The following is a 24143-nucleotide window of genomic DNA, read 5'->3' on the forward strand; positions in this document are numbered from 1 at the left end:
TTTGCCTGCCCACGCCGACGGAGCCACGGAAAGATTGCGCGCGTCACTTCCGTCGCTCAACTCAATTTCCCCTTTCTGTTATTTCCGACGGGGATCCTCGGCTCTTGGGTTAATACACATGTGCAAGCCAGGATAAGGATACATCAGGCACAAATAGAAACAGCCCAACAAACTGTATGCCTGCATCGTATAACTGCAACCTTAATAAATGCCTGCTGTGTCGTATGGATCGATCATCTAGGTAGCACCCGACCTGGGCCTGGTTGATATGTGACATCCAGACTGGTGCTGAAACGAATGCTCAACTTGGATTTTCCAAACCAAGGCAAGCAATTGATGCAACATGATCACTTCTGCGTACATAATGTAGGAGGCGGCGGCTCAAGTACTCGTGGCTTGATGCTCATTACATCGACCATCATCAACATCAGTCATCCAAAACCATGCAAGACAATAAGCGATAACGGTCTTTTTGGGACAATTGCATTGTACAAGCCCAAAATAGGGACGTATAGAGCAACGAGCAGCGTTCACTGGGGCGATGTGGTGTCACCATCCAACCTGCATGCCAGCAGTCATATGGCAGGCAGGCTGCCTTGCTGGGCAGACGTCGCATATGCATAATGAATGCCTTACGATTTTGCCTGAAGGTGATGCATTCCGACAATATCGCGAAGGACTCGGGCACGATGCACGGTATACGGCGCATGATGCATGATACCCAACGCATTGAGATGAGGCATCTAAAAGTCAGGCCTCGCTCTGTCTCGACTATGGCAAGTATTTGACAATCTTAGATTATAGTCTTCATCCTTCCACCTTTCACTAGGTGACAAGCAGCGAGCCCATGATGGCCACCGGATTGGACGGGATCCCGCTGGGTAACTCTACACGAGGTGGTTACACCAGACTGGCGAGTTTCATGGGGGATTACCCCGAGGTCGCCATCTTCAAGCGATTCTCCTCTCTCGGTACTCTCAGTCTGCTGCACATGCAGGCCGAGCTTGAAGTCCTTCAAAAGGAATTGCAAGAGCAGGTCAAGGTAGATTCCTTGGATCCAAACAGGGCTCGTTACGATCTTAACTGGCAGGATCTGATCAGCTCGGCATCTTGTGACGACGATGAGGGGTCACGGCAGTGGGAGATTCTACAGAAGATCACCAAGCTTCTCCATGATTACAGTACGTCGATCTAGAACCCCTCTGAGCAAGACCAAGCACATGATCTAATAACGTGACGGCTTAAAGGAAAATCATTGCTCCAGCAGCATGAACTGTACAAAATAGCGTCGCCTGCAAAGCCAGAACTGAACTCCCTGCGTGCTTGGATGGAGTTTGAACATATGGGCAACATCTGGCTCAGCGGCCCTGACCGAAAGATCTGGACTGCCAGCCCCCTTGCGGAGCTTATATGCCTTCGCCCGGAAGCGGGCCATGGTGCGTTCGTGAGATTCATCGGCCACAAACCTTTGCAGTGGTACCATCACACCTTGGGCCAGCTTTTCCGGGTAAGAATGAAATAAACCCTCGCGAGGCACCCTATCTTGCCAGCCCGTTAGGAGCCGGTTTACCTTAGTGGAACGGAATACTGACGTGTTATTCCCACCAAGAAACCTGACTCTGACGGCTCCCACGGCGATACGGTTTACTATTCTCCACGCGGACTGACACGACTAGAAGCTGTTGTGAGCACGGCACTTGCATCATTGCTCCCTACGGCGTCTATCGCTGTTCTGTATGTCGTGACGAACATGACGCAACGGTTGGTTATGATAGGCGTGTTCCAGTTGATCTTCGCGGTTGGGGCAGGCGTATTCACTAACGGTAGGATGATTGAAATTTTTGCATCAACAGCAGCGTAAGTATACAGTACCGACATCTTTTTGCCTTGAATGTAAGTACTGACTTGTAGCTATTGCAGGTTTGCAGCTATACAAGTCGTGTTCGTTGGCAGTGCAACCCAGCAAGGCCCCTGATGCTACGGGTATTCCGACCATGTAACCTAAAGCTACTCCTTTCATCTACCAAAGAACATGCTCTTCGGTACCTGATTTCATGTGGTTGGTCATGACCAGCCACAACTATGTCTACTTTGATTTGCTGGACTGGGAATCCCCCGAGCGCGACTCCTTCTTGCCCTTCTTTTTTCGCTGTTCGTTTCGTGCATCCGCGGCACTCGCTTCCATATCACGTTTCTTGTTATTCTCATCCCTTTTGTTTTCGTCCGCTGGGAAATATTAGAAGGATTGACATCAATATAGGACGCATATGCAGCGAAACAACTCACCTTTGCTGATTTTCTTGGCGTTGATAACCGGACAGATCAAGTCTCGGTTTACTTGCAGAAGGCCAAGCTCCTGGATGGCATGGTCGCCCAGTATGATCTCGAAATGCGGCGAGTTCATGACGAGGAACTGAGTCAGGGTAAACGACCGACTAGATCCAACAATTTTCCAGGCCAGCGTAATCTTCCCGGAAAAGGTCACATTTTGGCCATCTACGCCAGTCCATGTAGGCGCTTTTGAAAGTGCCGTAGTCTTGGAGCACATGTTGAGCTCCTTGACAGTTTGAGACGATATCAAGTTACCGGCTTGGCAACCTGTATCCAACAGTGCTGTAAACTGCCTGTCTTCACCAGCTTGGTTTTGATACGCAGTTGCGTTTGCCACTTCTGCAAAGTGTTAGTGCGGACGATGAACACGGGGTGCCGAAGCAAGGGAGAAGTTTACCTCAGGGTCATGCTGCCACGAGATTTCGGCCAATGATACCGTGCGACTGCTGGAAAGGGACTCTGAATCGAGCTTCGCTTCCACCCTCGTGAGCGTGTCTTGGGCTTCCTTGCGACTCCTTCTCCTGCAGTACCAATAGTACACGCCAGCGATGGTCAAGAGAAGCAGGACAGCTAGACCGACGGAGATACCTATCATCAAGGGTCGTTTTGACGGGTTCGGGGCATCCTTAGATAGGCCTGTATCCGGCAACTGTGTGTCCGTTGGTATGGCTGTCGCAGACGGTGATGCCGGTGATGGTGTGACTGTGCTAATGGTGGTCGTGAACTTCGAGGCACCAGTACTGGTTCCAATAGCAGAAACAGGGCTCTGGGGTTTCACATCTTCCATCTTGGCTATGGACCAGCCCTCGTATTGGACGCCTATCAACACGGCGTTCGTGTTGTTGATCGCCTCTTGGTGCAAGGGCAAACCTGGAAATACCTTGTTGCTGATTTGGATGGTGTTCGGATCTTCCCCCTAGTGATCCAGTTAGTCTGTGGCTTTCCTTGTGCGTCGTTTCGCTTTCGGGGATTAAGTTACAGCTGATAGAATCCAATCATGAATCGGGTCTTTTTCTCCCGTTTGGGCCATTAGCACGATGTTGTACAGGCCGGTACCTTGCCAGATTAGCTGTAAGTAGTTGGGGATTGCCTTGTTGTAGATGGTATAGTGGCCAGGATTGTTGGCTACAGGTTCGAACCGCCATAGTGAGGTTTTGCTGTTCTCGGGGTCAGAGCAAGCATCCACACGGACAGGGAAGTCCCCAAGGGTTTTGACCCGTGGATTTAGGACAATGCATGCGCTGTCGTTCCCGGCCGGCATGAGTCGGACCCAGGACTGTGTCGGTATGTCGGTCATGATCATGCGGTAAGGTAATCGAGTATCCCGAAGCACATATAGCCAGAAATCGGGACGAATAGCTGCCCCTATACGTGTGCGTTTGGTTGCAATGAAGCCCGTTTGAGGAAACCCAAGGACGTTTATAGACGTAGAGCTCTCTCCCGAATCCAACAGCCCCCAATACTACGAATGACTGCACGTGTGGGTGTGGGCGCTTAAATATTGTGTAAATTATAGTAAGCTAATAATAGAGGTGATCATTTCCTAGCAAAAGACCTAAAAAAGCAGTAGAAACAGCTGATTTTGACCGAAAGGCTGATACTTTCCCGCTGGAAAGATCCTATTTTGGACATGATGATGAATATCGGTCGTACAGGGCTGACTTACAGCCCATGCGACCCATAAGTAAGACCACTTTGAGACAAGGCATGGCATTCCTCCGGCTGGCCCTTAGTAACTGTGAATCCCTTTCTTCCTTCCGGCCCCTATCCTGTACTTGACTTGGAGTAAACATCAAGGAACGACGTTCACAGTAAGGCCGTCCGCCCCTGCTCGTGGGATCGGAAAACAACATTTTCGTGAAGCGATTGGTTGAAAGTGAAATATGCATCATTTCAGCTACGGGTGATATGTAGGACTTCAGTCTATTAGTAGCATCCGTAAGACAAGCCTAGAATGTGCCGGGGCAGCTACGGACATGAGCGGCGTGTCAGGTAAAGGTGGTAAGAAGGTGGCAGATAACGCCTTGCCCAGTTTTCGTCGTGCTAATCCACAGTCTGGGCTTCCTATCCCTTGCCGCGCTGAGCCAGTGGCAGCAGGAGCCCTAGCAGAGACTCAAGCATGTCGTCGGAACTATCCCACTGCGGAACGGAGGAAGGCCATGGACTGGAGGACGAACAGCCTCAGGTTGTAGTACTTATACTTGTATCATGTTTGGGCAGATTAACGCGAACAGCGTGGACTTCAACACGGACACAGTTATTCCTCGGGCAATTGGCTAGATCCAGAGCACTTAGTCGTGCTCTGAATACGAGCAGTCATTTGTCAAAAGGGGCCGATGATGTGCACCAGGCCATGTGCACTTTTGAGGCTTCAAGACATTGTTGTGGGGGTCATAAAGGGGGCGGGAGGGCTTGGCAACTGTCACATCACATGGCGAGTTCCCAGGTTCTCGAGTTGCTCTGTATGCAAGGTGCAATTGCAACCAACCTTACGGCATACAATCGACACAAAATTCACTTCTTGATTGCTTCCCAAAATCCTAAAGCAACATCCGTTTGCTATGTTTTAGGTCGCCCCTACTTAGCCTAAGGCAACGTAGTTGTCAGACATGCGCCAAAGGGGGGGGTTGGTGAAATACAGATGACGACCAGCTTCTACTGGAGACGACAACGCCACACATTCTCGACAATGGAATAAGACAAAGGAAACAACGTGTTGTAAAGGTCTATCAATTAGTTTACTAAATAATACAATCTGGCGAACCCTACACAGCCTCGGAGCATCGAAGGCAAGAAATAAAAGATGACCCTGGAAAGTTTTCTCATTTCGGAAAAATAAACAGCCACTCCCGCCTACTCGATTCTCTTCTTGCCCTCTTCAGCACTGAGGTACTTCGCAGTGCTCAGACCCCGTTCGTGCCTCGCCACCAGCGGCCCGATCAGCTTGTCCTTCCTGATCTTGCTGATCGTGTCTTGGTAGCCCTCGACAGCCCAAGGGCGGGGGTTCAGCTTGGGCCAGTTGACCTGCAGATATGATTAGTACACTACACTAGCTAGAATATTGTAGGGGAGCAAACACAGCAGGCGGACTTACATAGAGCATACCGTTGCTCACAATGAATTGGCCACACCAGGCTGCAACCACTGTCCAGAACAGGATGAACAACCGCATGGTAATGACAGAGGCATCGGCAGGTCGGCGTGTAACCAGCGCCAGGAAAATAAAGAGAACGCTGAAAGCAAATACATAGGGAATGCTCTGGATGAGAACCGGTCTACGGTCGGCAAAGATGAGGGATGAGCCAATATTACCCTCCGAGGGCTCGTAGGCACCCAGGAACAGGTCAAATGCGTCTTGGCGCGGCCCGTCCCGGAAGTTGTTAAGGTAGAAGCGAGTGATGGCAATATTGCCATCTGCCAATTTACCGGCGGTAGTGCGTGTGCCCATACGGGTGATATCCGTCTTCATGGCACCTGTGCCAGCATAGGCGCGCGAGACAGTATCGGCGTTATCAGCCCAGATGTTGCGGAAGAGAAAGTAAAAGTCCGTGTCGGCAGTGGCAAAGCCCTCACCGCGCTGCAGAAGGCCGAGGTCTATGAACATGCGGTCCAGCGTCCAGCGGGCAAGCATGCTTTGCACGACATTTGTACGGTCCAAGGAGTCCATACAGTTGGTTCGCACGATGCTGGTCTGGAAGTTGCGGGTCTCTAAGCCTCCATTGGCTGGCATATCGACACCGCGGAAGTACTGTTGCACCATCAACGCATCCTTGAGCTGATCGACAAGCAGCATTGCCCGTTGCATTTGCATGCCTCTTGTTTCGTGGTGGTAGTCGAAATAGACATAGTGCAGACGGTCAAACTCCTGTCTTGAAGAACTGGGCTCAACCACGTGGAATTTCTCATCCGTCCTCGAGTCGGCCTTGGTACCTTCTTTGGGCGAAGACACGAGCGTCGACACCATCTCCTCGTAAGCGTCCTTCATGCGCTTCTCCCGCCCCTTCTGGTTGACCAGGTTGACCAAGTAGTTGTCACCATAAATTCGGATTTGCTCGTCGAAGTGCTTCTTGGCCGCCGGAAGCGCCATCTCACAAGACTTGACCTGTAGCTTTGGCGTATACTTGAGTGCGTTAACTTCGGCCCAGTAGGTCGGTATGCTTCCTCGAGTCTGCACGTAGGAGAGGATTTGCATCTCCTTGCCCTCGGAGCCACCAAGCTTTCCGCTTTGCATGTCGGTACTCCCAGCAAATCCACCCATGCCACTTCCTGTGTCGTTCAAGATGACGATTTGTTCCGTTTCGTTGTAGTTGGCCGCGTGTCCCTCCGAATCGAGCCCTCGCGTGAAGTATCTCGTTCCGGCACGATAGCGAGACTTGCGCGTGACAAGACTGATGGTCAGAGGCTGGCCTTTAAGGGTGGTCGGTCGAATCTCCAGAGTGCCCCACATGATAGGGAGGATGAAGGGGTCGGCAGCGGGCTGAGCACCGTGCTGCGATCGGCTGCCCCTTGTACGGAAGTCCATGAGGTCCGTCTGGACGAACTTGTTCCAGAAGAAACGGTCGTCAGCTCGCATCCACAAGGGTTTCGAGTTGTCTAGAGAGGCTTGACGCTGGAAACTGTTGGTGAGGTCGAGCGAGTAGGAGAAGTACATGGGTCCGGTCATGACGAAGGTCTTGAGCAAGGAGAGAAACTGGTCCTCGTCGGGGTCTCGGATCTGACGCTCGCGCATGGGCAGGAAGTCGGTTGAGATGACTTTGTATACCATATGTCCCTTGAGGCGGCCCATGGGCTGAGCCTTGGTGATTATGATGACATACTTGTCCAGTCTCAGCCTGATCATACCCAGGATGCCTGCAATGCTGGTCTGACGGGTGATGCGCTTGTTGGGATAGGAAGTTCCCTCGCTCAAGCGCAAGTCCCCGGTGGGACGGTCGATGACTAGAGCTGGCGCATTGGGAGACGAGGGCGAGGTGAAGGTATAGGAGTCCGGCGCCACCTGGACGTTGATATCGCGAAAGGGGAGACTCATGATGACGGTGATGAGTGGGCGTTGATGGCCTGAACCTGCCCGGTTGGGGATTCCAGATGCGATAGCGGACTGTGTTTCTTGTATGTCGGCCTTTCTTAACGCATAGTCTTGTCAAGTTGCAGTACAAAGTGAAGCGGAAGTAGGAGCAAAGGAGTGTTTGTTGGAAGTAATGTAGTCTGGTGGTGGAGTAGGGATTACTTACATCTTTAGCGATGCTGCCACGGTCCCCTGAACTTATTAACACGAATTGACTTCCAGGGGCTCTCGAGGTTGCAATGGGGAAACCTGGCAAGCTTGTGATGCCAAGTCGAGCGTTCAGTGGATGCTTTCGCCCGAGTAAAGCAGCACGGGCCGTGACCTCATCTACTTGTACGTGGTAGGTAGGTGCCAATGTGTGTGCGTGTGCGCGTGTACAAAGGCTGCTGAGCCACATCTTTCAAATGCGCATACCTACCTAATGTAGGCATGCTCATCGACGTAGCGGCACGTGGATCATTCGACCGATTAGGTGATGGGCTTTCCAATCCTCACCGAAACTGGCATTCTTGACATTCACCGAACTTTCGATGTAGACTGCGTAGAGCATGTGCAGCCATCATCGCCCTCGTCATTATCGTAAAAGCGAATGCAGCTCCGGTACCTGTCTACATGTAAATACGTAGACATTGACATAAATACCATCCCAGACATATGTTGGGTCTGGAGGTCTGGTCAACTATCACCTGCTCTCCAGTTAGAGGCCTCTAGTGCATGTCCAGGTGCATAAGCGTGTGGCTAAGGCCCCCAACAGCGGTAATCTTCAGCGCAAAGCAGCGCACCGAGCCCCCAGAACGCGAGCACCCGACACCCGCAGCCCTTGGGACTTCCGGGCGCCACCTGCATTCGTCCAACTGACGTGGGCCAGTTGCTCAGCCAGAAGACTGGAACAGCGGGAGCTTCAACAAGGCAGTCACATTTGAATATCGGCCTTCCTACGTCGAGCCCAAACGAAACCATCTACACTTACTCGGCATTTCATCACCAAACCCTCACCAACAAAGACCGATTTTCTTCCCACGCCACCAACGATACCCTACGTCGTCGCCTCTGTGATACCATAATACTACAGCATTCGCAGCAAAGCGACCCGTCGCAACCTATCTAAGATAACCGCCGACCTTCTTCCATCATCACAATGTCTACCAGAGGTGGCCCGGCAGCTGCGCGTGGAATGAACACACGATTTGCGCAGTTCAAGTTGGTTTTACTAGGTAAAGCCCATTTTGGTCTCTGCCTTGCGCCCTGATGCTAACGACATGCCCTACAGGAGAATCTGCAGTCGGCAAGGTAATGAACGCTCTTCCTGGTTGATGCGACACTTCGAGCCATTCTTACTGACTCTAGACGGGCAGAGTTCGATTGTTCTCCGTTTTGTCAAGGATCAGTTCGATTCCTACCGAGAATCCACCATTGGCGCTGCCTTCCTCACACAGACCATCTCTCTGGACGAGAACACCACGGTGAAGTTCGAGATCTGGGATACGGCAGGCCAGGAACGCTACAAGTCCCTGGCGCCCATGTACTACCGCAACGCAAATTGCGCCGTCGTTGTATACGACATCACACAGGCTGTACGCAAAGTCGTAACCCAGAGGAAATAATAACTCCACGAGACTAACCCGTCTTCGATAGGCTTCTCTCGATAAGGCCAAGTCATGGGTCAAGGAGCTGCAGCGACAGGCGAACGAGAATATTATCATCGCTCTTGCGGGAAACAAGTTGGATTTGGTGACCGAGCAGCCCGATAAGCGGGCCGTACCCGCCGCGGATGCCGAAGCGTACGCCAACGAAGCTGGTCTCCTATTCTTCGAGACGTCGGCCAAGACTGCAGAGAATGTGCGTGAGCTCTTCACAGCCATCGCCAAGAAACTGCCGCTGGATCAAGTCGGTCCTAGACATAGCCGTCCAGGGCAGCGAGCAGGAGGCGTAAGTCTTGGTGCGAGCGGTGAGGGCGCAAACACACAAGCCGGGGGGCTTGCAGCTGTTAAGAGGCTTCAGCTGGATTTTCTACGAGAGGGCTACAGATCCGGACCCGGTATTCTTTCTTGTTATCGGAGTATCATGAGGTTGGACGGCATAAGCTTTTTTTTTAATACACTGCGTTGATTCGAGTTTGATATCCATTTAGTGTCTGATTAGGTAGGTAGGCAGGTAGGCAGGGAGGTTGGCAACTCGCAGTTAAACAAACATTTCTTAAAAGCATGCATCCACTGGAGACCCCGAGTAAATACTATTGTAAAACACACCTGTACTTTGAGAAGTGTAGCTGGACTTATAGGTAGTCGAATGTCTAGAGGAGGAGGTGGTGATCGGACATAGGTCACGGCAGTCATCACAAGCATGGCCTATCACTGGCGGACCAGTTGCCGCCGGACCTTTCCCAGCTTCCTCTCGACATCATCAACAACAACAACAACGTAGAAAAAGCTCGTCCTAATTAACAACAGCCTCATCCCCCCCCGGTAGATTTGTCGTGCATTGTGTCGCCAAATTGAGTATACGAGGCATCCAAGATATAGACTGGTACTCTGTTTGACCATATCCTCACTGGCGACGGGGAAGCTCGACTGACTGCTGCTGCTGCATTACGTATGACCTGGCTTCCAATACTTGTACCTGTGTACTTGCTGTACTTGCTGTCCGGGATCCACCAGGAACGCAAAAAGCTCCATAGCCCGTCGACCGAACCCGAGCTCCCCAGAAAGCACAGCGTTTTTACACCTCAATCCGTGCAATACCATCACCAGTCCCATCCACCACAACTGCTCCTTGGACAGTTCCTCGATGTCCCCATGTTGCGGTCTTCGTTGCGATCCGTAAGGGCAGTGGGCAATGCGCCCATTGCCTCTGCTGTTAACCGCCAATGGCAGCCTGCAATCGCCTCAACTGTTCGCGTGGCCGGAAGGGTACGACGATGATGCAATCTCCCCAACATGCTGCCACGGACATGTGTCACTGACCACAATCTTTACGCAGAGATTCTACGCCGACGAGAAGAGGATAGACGATTCAAAACTTCCCAAGTCGGAGACTACCACTTCTGTCACCAGTGAACTCCCTACGCTGAATACAGCAAGCGAAGTCGCATCCAAGGATGTTCCTCTCACCCCTCCCGAGCCCGAGGCCATTGCATCTTCGGCAGCGACTGGAGCAAAGCTGCCTACGCCCCCGCCTACCCCCGTTAAGAAGAAGAAGGGCTTCTTCCGCCGTCTTCGCAACTTGGTTCTTACTCTGATGATTCTCGGCACCGTGACCTTCGGCGGTGGTGTTGCGTATTCGCGCATCAGTGACAACTTCCACGACTTCTTCACCGAGTATGTGCCTTTCGGCGAGCAGGCTGTTCTATACTTCGAAGAATTAGATTTGAAGAAGAGGTACCCCCGTAGCTTGAATGGCAACTCGCCGCGGTCAAAGGATACTGGTGCCGAAGTCAAGATCGCTCCTCAGAGCGGAGCGTCTTGGAGAGTCGCAGACAGCGGGGAGAGAACATCTAGCGCTGTCGGCAAGTCCTCGCTCAAGAAAGAGACCAAGACCAAGGGCGAGGCGAAACCTGTGTCCGAAGCTCCGGCAAAGGTCGTTGAAAGTGCGCCCACGAAACAGACAAAGTCTGCGGGTTCTTACAAAGCTCCCGAAGTTGACGAGCCTTCTCGGTTCCCGCCTGCTTCTCCAATCGACCCTCTCACGGTGAAAGATGCCGAGGATCCCGTGGTTCAGGATTTGGTCAAGATGCTCAACGATATCATCACCGTGGTCAACGCCGATAACGCAGACGATCGCTTCTCTTCCACCATTGGGAAGGCTAAGAATGAGCTCAACAAGATAGGTTCCAAGATTCGTGCTCTGAAGACCCAGGCCGAGGAGGAAGCTGCCTCCCAGGTTGCTTCCAGAGTCAACGAGTTCGACTCTGCTGCTAACGAGCTTGTATCACGTGTTGAGAAGGCCTTGGTTGCTCAAGAGAGCGCCTGGCGCGAGGAGTTCGAGGCTGAGATCAAGCGCCTGCACGAAACATACAACTCTCGCATCCAGACCGAGATGGAGCGCGAGAAGCTTGTCAACGAACAGAAGCTTACCAACAAGCTGCTCGAACAGGCTGTCCAACTTAAGCGCCAATTCCAGTCGGAGATCAAGAAGAGCGTTGAGGCCGAGCGCCAGGGCCGTTTGGGCAAGCTGGACCAGTTGAGCGGAGCCATCAAGGAGCTTGAGCAGCTGACCACTGGTTGGAACGATGTGGTGGACATGAACCTCAAGACACAGCAGCTGCATGTTGCTGTTGAGGCTGTTCGTGCCAGTCTCGAGGACACTGAGCACCCCCGACCTTTCGTTCGCGAGCTTGTTGCTCTCAGATCTATTGCTTCCGACGATGACGTCGTCAACGCTGCTATCGCATCTATCAACCCTACTGCCTACCAGCGCGGCATTAGCAACCCCTCTCTCAGCTCATCGACCGCTTCCGACGTGTGGCTTCAGAGGTGCGCAAGGCCAGCCTCCTGCCAGAAGATGCTGGCGTGGCGAGCCATGCCAGCAGCTGGGTCTTGAGCAAGGTCATGTTCAAGAAGCAGGGGCTGGCGGCCGGTGACGATGTCGAGAGCATTCTTACGAGAACGCAAACCTATCTTGAAGAGGGCGATCTGGATAGTGCAGCGCGTGAGATGAACGGGCTCCAGGGCTGGGCCAAGACATTGAGCAAAGACTGGCTCGGCGAGGTGAGGAAGGTTCTCGAAGTCCAGCAGGCGCTCGACGTAAGTTGCATCCGCTCTTTCCAACCTGACATTCAGTCGTCAATATTCTAACTTTTGTCTTTCAGGTTATTTCCACCGAGGCTAGACTTCAAAGTCTTAAGGTTGAGCAGTAATTATGAGTTGTAAAGGTTCCCTATGTCGACTGTATACTTGCCATTCCAGCGCCTCATGGAACAGATGTGTCTCTAGAGATGAAGAATGGGGGCCCTGGAGTCTGTACTATAGAAAATATGAATAGACCACGATGCCTAAGATGAACGGAAGACCTCGTCTTATTCGTGAATGCCTCGCGTTGCTGAAACAATAAGCAAGATACTTCTATACTGCGGGTTGTAGCAAACGATGTGGAATCTTTCTTACGGATATTTGATGCAGCCTCTACCCAAACACAATAAACGCCGTACGCAATGCTACAACAGTGAAATCGTACAGAGTTGTATCGCAGTAATTCAGCCACTGGTTTCCCTAGCTGTCTCATCTTTATAACTCATATGACTTCCATAGAGAACCTCGTTCACGCCTGCCAGTGGCACATCCATGACCGCATCTGTTCCCCTATTCCATATGCGGTGCCAATCGAGCTCCCTGGTCGGCATGTGATGACGCTTGCTGGCACCCTTTTCATCGGCAGGACCAGTCCCTCTTCCTTGGCCCCTGATGCGGCCCTTGGAGTCGATAGTGGCGACGTTGGCCGCATCGTCGACGATGGTCTCGAGGTCCGTCAGGGGCAGCGTCAGATACTCGACGTTGTAGGCGGCGAGGGCGACGTAGATGTAGACGATGAGCATGACGAGGAACGCGGGGATAGCCAGGGCCCACCAGCGGTTCGGGTAGTAGTAGATGCCCATGGCGTGCAGGAAGGCCGACGGAAGGTACGCCCACAGCAGGTACACGAGGAAGGTCAGCGTGCTGAACAGGTACAGCACGAACCCGTAGTACTCGTACGTGGGGACCTGGGGCGCCGCCCGCGGCACGGGCTCCAGCTCGTCGTCCGAGGCGTCGGGGGTGGTCGGCCGCGAAGGCCGCAGGAGCGAGGTCAGCGAGGGCGAGGGCGGGAGCGGCGTCGGCGGCCGCCCGTAGAAGGGCGGCGCGAAGTAGTTGGACGAGATGGGCGGCAGGGGCTGCGCGTCTTCGTCCGACGAGGCTTCTTCCGAGGACGTCTCCGGGAAGTCGAGGGCGGGGTCTTCGTCGGAGAAGTCGGACATGCTGGGCGAGTTGCGATAGCGAGTATGCCGGTTTTCGTAGCAGCCCGTTGTATGCAGAGGCGTAGATGTAGACCACGGTCTCTCTGGTTGTTGGACTTGGCGGCTTGTCTAGTCGGCCGGAGGTACAGTTCAGGGAACTAGGCCTCAGCTTTGCTAGACCTTCATACTTCAAAAGCTGAGTTCTTTATCGTCTTCGCAATCGTCGGAAGCTGGCTTTTTAATCAGATCGCGCCTTTCATAGATCTCATCTGCCGTGCAGGATGGTTGCATGGAAGCTCCCGAGGTCCCCCACCACCCACTAACTGAAGGCTCAATTGAAGCAACCTTGACGCTGCGCGGTACCTGAAGCAGCCTAGAACATTAGGTAGAACTTAGAGCTGTTGGGTGCACAGACCCCCTGACCCCCTGCCCAGCGGGCAGTCGCAATCAATTAGTTCGCTAAAGCTCAAGCTGCCTGCCACTTCCAATTCGACGCACCAGCCACGCGACGCGGTCCAACTCGAAGCTATTGCGATTCTCAATCCTGTACATCGCTTTTTGTGCATTTTGTAATTGCCAACACAGTTTGAGGCAGCGATACTATTAATAACGCTTTCGACACATCGCCACCATGGCTCAACCCCTCACTACGGCGTCAGTGCCGACTGACATCTATGGCGGAGGTATGTTGTCTGAGGAACAGCCTCGCACTTAAGTTGGTGTAGAGGTCGGTGCTGATCACCAACAACAGACGAAGTATCGGCCCTTGTTCTCGATGCAGGATATTGCTCAACGCGCGCCGGCTTCGCGGGCGAAGATGTGCCCAAATCCGTGCTCCCTTCCTTTTACGGCTCCATCAAGGATACCAATGCCGCTTCGGGCTCCCGCAACGTCTTCGGCGAAGATTACTTATTCGCCCGCCCCGACTTCGAGATCAAGAATTACATGTCAAGGACCGAGTCGGTCGTAGAGGATTGGGACACAGCTGTGCAGGTGTGGGAGTCCATGCTCTTGGACCGCTTGCAACCCGAACGCCGCCAGACGCAGCCCTCTAAGAACGGCCTGAACGATGGCGCCGACGGCGAGGGCGATGTGTCCATGGAGGATGCCGCCATATCCGCCGAGAATGCCGAGAACGCGGAGAAGCCTCTTGCTGAGAGCCCGTTGCTCATGACCGAAGCGCCTTGGAACCAGGGCAAGGCCCGGGAGAAGGCCATCGAGATCGCCATGGAGAACTGGGGCTGCCCTGCGTTTTGGCTGTCGCGAACGCCAGTTTGTGCAGCCTTCGCTGCTGGCAAGGCTAGTGCCTTGGTGGTGGATGTAGGGGGCGCAAACACGAGCGTAACTGCTGTGCATGACGGCATGATCCTGAAGCGGTCTATCCAGAAGTCGCATGTTGGCGGCATTTGGCTCTCTAACCAGATCCGTTCCATGTTCGACAGCAGCGACCCCAAGATCGAGGTCAGACCCAGCTACATGATTGAGAGCAAGGTCCCAGTCGACGCCGGCGCCCCCAGCCAAGCCGTTCTCCGCAAACTCAACTACGAGCTCCATCCCTCGTACCGTGCTTACGAGGATGAACGCCTTCTTACCGAATACAAGGAATCGGTAGTAGAGGTGTGGCGTGGCCCTGGCCGCTACTCGAATCCCGGAAACGAAGACCTTGTTAAGACGCAACCCGGTCGCATTTTCGAGATGCCCGATGGCTCCAACCAAATGTGGCGCGAGCAGCGTTTCCGTGTCTCTGAGGGCATGTGGGACGAGACTGCCCAACTGCCTACTGCCTCCGAGGAAGAGCGCATCACCAAGGCCCAGACGGTCCCTGAGTTGATTCGTGCCTGCCTTAACGCTGTGGACGTGGACTTGCGACCCAACCTGCTTGGCAACATCGTCGTCACCGGCGGCACAAGTCTGCTGAACGGATTCAACGACCGCCTGAACAACGAGCTGATGGCCATGTACCCGGGTATGCGCGTCAAGTTACACGCGGCTGGTCTGACTACGGAACGACGGTTCGGAGCGTGGATTGGCGGCTCTATCCTGGCGAGCTTGGGTACATTCCACCAAATGTGGATTTCGAAGAAGGAGTACGACGAAAACGGTGCCGGCATTGTCGAGAAACGCTGTAAGTAGGGCGTTTCTTGGAGGGCTGGAGGCTAGGAATAGATGGAGTATGGAGCCCCCAGAAAGAAAGAAAAAACACTGTTACGGATCGTCGTTGGGCCTCTTTATTCTCCATTCGATACAGTGAGATGCGATTCTGGAGGTGCAGGCGTTTGGAGTACCAGGTCTTGAGATGGAGTATTTCTAAATTACGAGCAGTCTTCTAGTCTAAAGTAGGTTATAAACCTATTGTACCAGATCCCCAGACCGTTTTGAAAGAAAAAGGTTCAGGGGTAGTCTATGAAATCGCATTGCCGTCTTGGTTGGCATCTTAACGGTCTGTCTATATGTTGAGTTGTAATCTCCAGTGCCATGTTGTCTTTCTTACACCGATAGAAGTCGTCTCTAAAAACGCAGAATGGTGATAGCAGGATTGAGAATGACAGGGGTGGACCGGATGCTGGATCGAGTCTCGGTCAAATGAAGGCTAATGCACATCACCATCCACTCCACCGCGGCCAAACATCAACAATCTCATCCTCGCGGCCCCTGTTTCGACTGTCCACGATGAGGTACCAACCATGCTGAGCACCCGTGATACAGGCGTGGTTTGGCCAAACCCGCAACCTTTGACCGACGTACAAGGGGGCACGCTTCTGCTCTTCGGGCCGGCCGGCCCACGTTAAGATGCCGTGTTCCTGCGTGACGCGGCCGACCTCCCACCCCTCGTGCTCGGCAGGGAAGCCCGGCCCGGGTACGGGCTGCCCACCGCAGTTCCAGGGGCTCACGAGGCCCCAGGCGCTGTAGTGTTGCCCGGGTGGCGACCCTTTATCCTTGCAGGGCTCGCGCGCGAGGGCTAGGGTGCCGCCGTTGATGAGCGCCTCGGCCGTCTCGCCGTTGTTCCGCTGCGGGTACAGCGAGATGACCTCGACGAGCACGGTGAGCGCCAGGGCGGCCGAGTTGAGGTAGTCGGAGGAGCGAGCGTGCGAGGCGAGCTGCTGGACGTCGAGGGTCGTGTAGACACCGGCGTGCGCCTCGAGGGTCAGGTTCTCGGCCTTGAGCGTGGAGATCAGGTGCGACATCTTGTTGACCAGAGCCTCGGCGGGCGCCAAGGGGGTGCTGCACGCGGGCGCGGGCTCGCTGAAGCCAGGGTGTTGGAGCGAAGTCACCTGCGGCGAGGCACCGACGGCAATAATAAGGGGGTGGTCGGGCCGCTCTTTTCGGACTACTTGGGCTGCGCGGTACGCGGCGCCGAACTCGGTTCCTAGGTACTCGAGCGCCTCCCAGTCCGAGCGAGTGTCGTAGGACTGGCTAGTATGGGTATAGACGCCCATGAACTCGCAACATCCCACTGCTTCGGAGACGAGAAGTTTGTTGATCAAGCTGTTGCATTCGGGGGTGTCCGGGACCACACCGGCCCGGTCGCTCCCGCAGTTGACCTTTAGAAATACCAAAGGCGGGTTTCCGGATTTGCTGGCCAGGGCGGTGAGGTGCTTGATCTGGTCGGGATGGTCAACCATCACAGAGAGGCCGCCTGGGCCGAGCTGGGCTGATATAGGGGCGAGGCGGTCCACACATGTCGAGTAGATTGGGAATGCGAAGAGTAGCTACACACACACACACACACACACACACACAAGTCAGAAACCCGGGGACTACTTTAAACAGAGTGAGGAAGGCATCATAACCATGCTTCTTACGTTGACTTTGCGGCTGTTTTCCTGGTATTCTTTCAGGAGCGGTACGATATTCTCGGCCTCAGCTAGTGTTGATACCGCCAAGTTGACAGAGGTACTGCTCTTGTCTCCGACTTGAAGCCGTGTAAGTTCAGTTGTCTATACTCTGCATTAGTTCATGGGCCCAGAAGGCAAGGGGTCAAGAGTCGAGAGAAGAAGAAAAGCCAGGCCAGTCTTTGCCTTAAAGGACATATTTCAAGCCAGCTTGGGATTGGCCACAGGTTGCTTCGAACCTATACACCTCTGCGGTGCGTCCCGATTTGGGGTGGTGCAGTAAGGCTCATAAGGCTCCTGCCCTCCCCCATGGAGCCATTTCCAGAAAATTGTGTAATGTTCAGGTGTATAGAAGAGTAGGTAAGTACTTACTTTATGAGTCTTGATATGAGCACGCCAGTTGAGGTTCAGCCTCTGGGCTGCACCCAGCATCAAGTTGCAGTTGGCCTCGACCTTAGCCAGGTCAAGAACCAGGGCCGGGGTGGGGACGTTATACAGGCTCTTGCCCACATATTGCGCCTTTAACAAGTCCCTCGCCATTGTGCGCGAGTGTGCTCAAGTATGTGTGTGTATGTGTGCACGCACGCTCTGGCGCAATGTCAAGGCCAAAGGAAACGGGAACGATCAGAGAATTGCTTGGTAAATGTTCGCAAGAGGACTTGAGGTATCTACCAGGAAAGGGAACATGGGAGTTGGACTGCGATAGCGGCGGCTGCTGGTGACATGCTGGTACTTTTACCTACTTTTCTTAGTCTCCAGGGCCCGGCCTAAGCAATGTTCTACATACACTTGTCTGCTGGCTGTGAGGCCTGGCACGGCTGGGCCTGACTCCACTCTCCTCCATGGTGATCCAGACTCTGTTGGATTTGTTCATGTGTGGGATATTCTGTTAATAACTGAGGTCAAGTATGCATGCATGCATGCACATACATACAGGTCGCATGTCGTGTCGTGACAGGTCCCACCTCAAGCCTATACCTACCTACCTACTGCCCAGGTGCCTCCTCGATGCACTAGGTAAGCCATTAGGTACATTTGGCCGGCATACCACCAGTGGCTAATAACCCCCTTGGCGCGTGGTATCAGAATTGGAAGTAAGTAAATCGTGGATCACAGAAAACCATTGTGTGTCAAAAGGTTAACGTCAATAGAAGTCAATTAAGCAACTTGGTATATACATACAAGAAGGGGGAAAAAGGAACCTTATCTTAAGTCCACCACTAACGTACCGATCTTGAAACTCATTCGGGAGCAGATATGTTATTCTAGCTTGTTTCCATCCATCTGGTTTGACCCCTTCTGGAGTCTGGACTGCCATCAGCGACCGTTCCGCTTGGATGGGAATGACAATCTACGGAACAATCAGATCAATCAACCTCACTTCCACACCTCGCTTCCGTCCGCTACACTTTGAACTCACATTTCGTCAGCCACGTTGGCAACCACTTTGCAATGCTTTGTTGCTAACAATGGCCTCCAAGGTTTTAATTCTACTTCCTTTTTCCCAATTACAGTCGCTTTTATCAGTGCACGGCATTCACTTTTACCCACCTACCGGTTGATACTTGACGGCATTGCGCATCCACCATCACTTGCCTAGCCACATCTTCCACCGCCACATGCCCTCAGTTCCCGGCGCTGTGTTCCCCAGATCAATGGGTCGTGGTGGCTAGTGCAACAACGCGCTACCTAGGCACCACGGGCTCCACCACGGTCTTGGCAACACTTCTCGTCACCTCTCCAACATTCATCGATTCACGCTTCCACGCCGTGTCTAGCAACATCTTTCGACTCTGGCTGCGTTGGCCACTTCCGACACATCGCGTCAACCCGAAAACGTCAGATCGACAAGTAGCGGCACGAAGCTCGGCATTTTCCCGGAATGAAATAATTATTCGACCTGTCCGAGGTCACGCGCGCGTGATTCCAGACTTTCTAGAAGGGCTACGACTGTGAAGTGAAGAGGAAATCCGACACCATGTCCGACGAACTCGACATGCTGGCCGCCGACGGCTTTGCCGGCGCTGAAGATGTGGAAATGGCGGACGACTTCAGCGAACTCAACAACCAGCCAGTAAAAAGTGTCAAGGCCGAAGCACGAGATTCCCCCGAATTCGATACCATCGACTGGTCAAACCAGGCCGTCGAAGATGACAAGGCGATCGAGACAATGCTGGCTGGAGTCAGCGGTGGACAAGGCGCAAAGCTGAATCTCGAGGGCTTTGGCGATAAAAAACTCGACCAAACCGATAAGGCTGACGACGCCATCGATTACGAGGACATAAGCGACGATGACATTGCTTCGGAGGATGGCGGTCACAAGGATCTTGATACCAGCATGTCTCAGATTCCTAACTTGACCGAAGATAGCGGTACTAGTCACGACCATGACGGGTTCGACGATCTGTTCGGTGATGGTGACGATAATTTGATTCCTTCGTCGCCGCCAACAACCGAACCTCCAACTCAGCCTACGCAGGATGACGAGCGCGACATTAAGGGTGAACCCGACGGTGAGGCCAACCGGTCTTCGGCACCTGCTGCGCCGAGTGCTGCTCCTGTCGATGCCAACGTCACCGACGATGACTGGAACAATATGTCCTTCGAGGAGCGTATGCGCCTCAACTTCCCTCAACAAGGCGAAAGTAGCGTTAGCGCTTGGGTCAATGAACAGTCGAACCGCCAGGACCATTCTGCCATTCCGATCCCGCCTCAAAATGTCGACGAACTGCTCGAACAAAAGTTTCCCAGCTTTGCACCCCACAAAATTCTCTATTTCAGGGAGCTCTTCCAGGAATGGCCCGCCGAATTTAGTTATAAGGAGCCTGCCAAGAGCCCACCTGCTCTGGTTCCCACCAAGCTGGAACTCGAACTCGAAGGTGACTCTGCCAAGTTGTTCCGTCTCTCTGACAGCACTATTGCGGCAACACAGAAACGGCCGCAGCAGCAGTACGGCGAGGAAAGCGAATGGAGTCGTTTCATGGGTTCCATTGCTATGGACATGGAAGAGCCAGAATCAGACTCGGAGGATGAAAATGAGCCTGTTGGGGGTTTCACATTGGCCGAGTTCGCAACAGTTTGCGACGACTGGGACAGTATCCATGACCCAACGGCAGTGCTCGATAGAGCAAATGGCCTTGTCACACCACCGCACAACGAGGATGAGGAGATGGATGATTGGGATCGTGAGTTCCTGCAGCCGGATCGTCAGCAGACCAAGAAAAAGCGCAAGATTGAGATTGGTCTGCCTGACATCTCATCTTTCGATACGTCGGGTATCAATAACTTCGCCGAGGCTACTAAACGTTTCGGCCAGCGAGTTCGGCTTGATCTTAATGATCCTTACTTGCTCATAGAAGATTTGCAGTCCGACCGCCCCAAGAAGCGCCCAAAGATCGAGGAGAAGACGACGCGTATGGCGAACGGGCAACTTGGCAGGGATGTCAAGGCCCGCTTCAATATTTCCAACGACGACGCCTACAACGCGCTCAAGGCTAACAACAAGAGCAAGGTCAGAGCTACGCTTGGAAATCTTGCGGTAGAGCACAGTCTACCAGCTCTTAAATTAACGTTCCCATTCTACCGAACGAAGCTTGAAGGCAACTTCTGGGAGCACCATCGCAAGAAATTCGACTTAGAAAAGCTTGTGCGCAGTGCTATCACGTTTAAGAAACACTCCAGGACGAAGCGGAAAGAGCTCAAGAATAGGAGCATACAGGACATCTTTAAAACCAGCAAAGATCTGAGCCTCAACGATAATTCTTCGGCCGTCCTATTCGAATACTCGGAACAAGCACCCGTCATGTTGTCCAACTTCGGCATGGGAAGTCGAGTAATCAACTATCATCGCCGCAAAGATGACAAGGAGGAAGACAGCAAGGCAGCCAAGGCTGACATTGGTGAGCCCCACATGCTAATGCCTGAAGATAAGTCACCATTCTCGATCTTTGGCAAAGTTGAGCCTGGCGAGACTGTCCCAACGCTTCACAATGAAATGTACCGAGCTCCCATCTTCAAACATGAGCCGAGGCCAAATGACTTCCTTCTCGGCTTCAGCACAAACGTGCATGACGGTCCACGGTTTTACCTGAAGGCCATCGATCACATTTATGTCGTGGGACAGACATTCCCTTCGGTCGAGGTTCCCGGCCCTCACGCCCGCAAGGTTACTAGTACTGCCAAAAACCGGCTGAAGATGATATCCTATCGCATGATGAGAAAACGGCCAACCCAGGACGTCGATATTCATGAAATCACACCTCACGTATTTGACAAGTTCGACCCTCAGAATAGGTGCGTTGATATTAACGATCATATCTACAATTACCCCGTCCCCCCAAACAAACGAGGGTCAGATATCGCCCAACGAATCGACCATTTCTACAGTTTCACAGAACAGAAAGCCAACAAGTACGAACTAACACAACGTAGACAAAAAATGAAAGAGTTCCTGGCCTATGACCGCGACTCCAAGACCTGGAAGTTGAAGGAAGGCGAGTCCTTGATGGACGAGAAGGACATCCGCGCTATGATCAAGCCTGAGGACGTTTGCTTGATCGAGGCGATGCAAATCGGACAAATGCAATTGCAAGCAGCCGGGTACGACGTGAACAGAAAGAACGCTACCACCGCGGATGACGAAGACGAAGGCGGGGCCGAAGAGCCTCTGGCCATCAAGATGGCTCCTTGGAAGCTCACGTCAAACTTCCTCGAAGCCAGTGCACAGAAGGCCATGGTGGCACTTCATGGTGAGGGTGACCCTACGGGCCATGGCCTCGGCTTCAGTTTCATCAAAACGTCCATGAAGGGAGGCTATATCAATGCTGTGCAAGGGCCGCTTGCCACTAGCGCTGATGCCATCGAGAAAGAGCGCAAAGCAAATGGTGGTCATTCATACAACGTGAAGAAGCAACACGACATGTACACCGCTGCTATCGGAGACATCTGGGAACGACAGAAGACGACACTGTCGGATCCTACAACACATGAGGACGCGGATGTGTTGGACACCACAAATGAGGATGATCGATTTAACACGAGGAAATCTGACTACACACCAGCTGCTCATGTCGATGACGGACGCAGTCAGTTCTCACGCACTAGCGCTGGCAGTCGACTTCAGAGTAAACGCAAGTTGAAGATCAACCGTAAGGTGCGAGATGAGGATGGCAATGAGGTGATGGAGTCGGTTATTCTAGACAACCCGGCCGTCATCAGGAACTACGTCAAACTGAGGAAAGAGACGGAAGAAACCTCTCGAGAGTGCGCGCCCTCTGCCCTTCTTGTGATGGATCACTGCTAACAGATATGCACAGTGTGTACAGTCTCAAGGCCACCGGCGACGCTGATGCCGATAGGGAGCGCATGAAACTGTAAGCCGCCCTCCTGTACCTAACCTGTGTGAATGCGCCAACTAACTTGGTATAGTGTCGAGAAGGAACTGTCTAGGCTGCTCAAGAACCAAGACCGACGACAAGTGCGCGAGAAACAAGGCAAGGGCAAGAAAAGAAGAATGCCGTGGCCGACCCCGATGCAGCATCCCCGGATCCGTCTGGTTCTGCCGATAAGACGGCAGGAGGCACGACCCGGAAGTGCGCAAACTGCGGGCAGGTTGGACACATCAAGACCAATAAAAGGTTTGTCCATCGATGCGATCTTCAAACCTCCCATGCTCCCTCTCCCCTCGCCTCAGATACCTGGGGTCTGTCTCACGCGGGAGCATATGTCTGCGAGAAATGAGACTGTCCTCTGGCTGCTCTCGTTTGCTCAGTCGCCAAGTGGCAGCTTCTAGTTGGAGTGTACCCATATGGGAAACAGCTTCCCTTCATTTCCTTGACTATATCTCAAGACCCTAGAGGTTTGCGGCCAGCATCGATCGCTAACTTATATGGACTCACAGCAAATGTCCTCTACTCAACGGCACCATCACTAATCCCGATAGCGCCAATGACAGCGGAGGCTTTGGTTCTTTCAGCGCCCCTGCGGCTGGGGGCTCGGCAGCTTCCCCTTAGTGGGTTGTCGCACAGTTTCGCTGAGAAGGTGTCCAGGCGACGCTATACGAATCGACGGGGAACTTGGTTACCAGTGCGCTACGAAACGTATACATCGCGAGGGCAAGTTTGTACATTCAGATTGCCGCCGAAGTCCACGCCCGCACTCGTCATCAGCCAGCGTCGAGAGTTCACCATAACACTATATTTAGACTCTGGGAGGTCATTCGGCTTCAATATTCAGTCGGTAGTCGAGGCCATCCCGTGTAAAGCGAGAGAAAGGTGGGGGTAGGGGTTTGTATTTGGATTTGCATATGCAACTCTGGCTTTTGTTTTCTCTTTCTTTTCCTCCACGTCTGGAGCACTCCGTATGCGGACTTTGTTGCAAGGCCAGGCGTTGGGGTTTATTTTCATGCTCACAGGGCACACGACGGGAGGGTGGTTAGGATGGATGATGATCCAAATATGGAAGCGAGGGTACCTGCATGGGAAGGGGCAAGCATCAGTATTGGCGTTCAGGTTTATTTTTTAGACATTGGCTTTTCTCACTTGCATCGTGAGGCCCACGATGTAACACTCTTGCGATCACTTGCGACAAAGAGGGTTGAGAAAAAGCATCATTATGGTTGGTTGCTGCCCAATAAGAAGAGCATCCTGCTACAGGCAACCATTAATACACACAATACACACAAGCCATTACGATAGGGCAGATATAGCGCGTCGTATCGTTGAAACAATACTCCCAGAAGCATGCGGGCTGTTTGACGACGGGGTGATAAATATGGTCAGATGTGGTCATCAGTGTCCTTGCAAGGATGTGAGCGCCTAAAACATATACAACCTATAACCCGTATACTATCCAAACCCATGTACATGAGTATAGGCCTCCTACCGAGATCATCAAAGGGCCTAGTCCTGCATGTATCGGCCCAGACGCAGTTGGATAGGAGGAGCAAAACCCTGTTTGTTGCTGGTTGCTGTGTGGCATGGTGGTGTCC

General features: G+C 53.0%; 9 protein-coding genes across 9 annotated transcripts; 5 read left to right on the forward strand and 4 right to left on the reverse strand.

Moving 5' to 3' along the window:
• Window positions 1–850: 850 nt before the first annotated feature.
• Window positions 851–1591, forward strand: PG986_003068 (uncharacterized protein; the record flags this gene model as incomplete). Its single annotated transcript, XM_066839290.1, has 3 exons — window positions 851–1181; window positions 1248–1507; window positions 1559–1591. 3 exons carry the CDS (start codon window positions 851–853, stop codon window positions 1589–1591), a joined length of 624 nt encoding a protein of 207 aa, XP_066704354.1.
• Window positions 1592–2086: 495 nt separating this feature from the next.
• On the reverse strand, window positions 2087–3628 carry PG986_003069 (uncharacterized protein; the record flags this gene model as incomplete). The annotated part of the gene is made up of 5 exons (XM_066839291.1): window positions 2087–2226; window positions 2287–2598; window positions 2652–2670; window positions 2729–3247; window positions 3311–3628. 5 exons carry the CDS (start codon window positions 3626–3628, stop codon window positions 2087–2089), a joined length of 1308 nt encoding a protein of 435 aa, XP_066704355.1.
• Window positions 3629–5184: 1556 nt separating this feature from the next.
• PG986_003070 (uncharacterized protein) lies at window positions 5185–7360 on the reverse strand (the record flags this gene model as incomplete). Its single annotated transcript, XM_066839292.1, has 2 exons — window positions 5185–5355; window positions 5426–7360. The coding sequence occupies 2 exons, from the start codon at window positions 7358–7360 to the stop codon at window positions 5185–5187; spliced, it is 2106 nt and encodes a 701-aa protein (XP_066704356.1).
• A 1174-nt stretch (window positions 7361–8534) lies between these two features.
• PG986_003071 (MICOS complex subunit MIC60) lies at window positions 8535–11935 on the forward strand (the record flags this gene model as incomplete). The annotated part of the gene is made up of 6 exons (XM_066839293.1): window positions 8535–8610; window positions 8667–8686; window positions 8752–8970; window positions 9032–9235; window positions 10177–10305; window positions 10376–11935. The coding sequence occupies 6 exons, from the start codon at window positions 8535–8537 to the stop codon at window positions 11933–11935; spliced, it is 2208 nt and encodes a 735-aa protein (XP_066704357.1).
• An 8-nt stretch (window positions 11936–11943) lies between these two features.
• Window positions 11944–12251, forward strand: PG986_003072 (uncharacterized protein; the record flags this gene model as incomplete). The annotated part of the gene is made up of 2 exons (XM_066839294.1): window positions 11944–12138; window positions 12204–12251. 2 exons carry the CDS (start codon window positions 11944–11946, stop codon window positions 12249–12251), a joined length of 243 nt encoding a protein of 80 aa, XP_066704358.1.
• A 336-nt stretch (window positions 12252–12587) lies between these two features.
• PG986_003073 (PIG-P domain-containing protein) lies at window positions 12588–13343 on the reverse strand (the record flags this gene model as incomplete). Its single annotated transcript, XM_066839295.1, has 1 exon — window positions 12588–13343. One exon carries the CDS (start codon window positions 13341–13343, stop codon window positions 12588–12590), a length of 756 nt encoding a protein of 251 aa, XP_066704359.1.
• Window positions 13344–13953: 610 nt separating this feature from the next.
• PG986_003074 (actin 4) lies at window positions 13954–15455 on the forward strand (the record flags this gene model as incomplete). The annotated part of the gene is made up of 2 exons (XM_066839296.1): window positions 13954–14005; window positions 14074–15455. The coding sequence occupies 2 exons, from the start codon at window positions 13954–13956 to the stop codon at window positions 15453–15455; spliced, it is 1434 nt and encodes a 477-aa protein (XP_066704360.1).
• Window positions 15456–15922: 467 nt separating this feature from the next.
• Window positions 15923–17695, reverse strand: PG986_003075 (uncharacterized protein; the record flags this gene model as incomplete). The annotated part of the gene is made up of 3 exons (XM_066839297.1): window positions 15923–17032; window positions 17126–17260; window positions 17528–17695. The coding sequence occupies 3 exons, from the start codon at window positions 17693–17695 to the stop codon at window positions 15923–15925; spliced, it is 1413 nt and encodes a 470-aa protein (XP_066704361.1).
• Window positions 17696–19133: 1438 nt separating this feature from the next.
• Window positions 19134–22457, forward strand: PG986_003076 (transcription initiation factor TFIID subunit 1; the record flags this gene model as incomplete). The annotated part of the gene is made up of 1 exon (XM_066839298.1): window positions 19134–22457. One exon carries the CDS (start codon window positions 19134–19136, stop codon window positions 22455–22457), a length of 3324 nt encoding a protein of 1107 aa, XP_066704362.1.
• Between the last annotated feature and the right edge of the window lie 1686 nt (window positions 22458–24143).

The sequence above is a fragment of the Apiospora aurea genome, assembly GCF_038362705.1.
Source record: "Apiospora aurea strain CBS 24483 chromosome Unknown utg000002l_segment0_segment0, whole genome shotgun sequence".
NCBI lineage: Eukaryota > Fungi > Ascomycota > Sordariomycetes > Amphisphaeriales > Apiosporaceae > Apiospora > Apiospora aurea.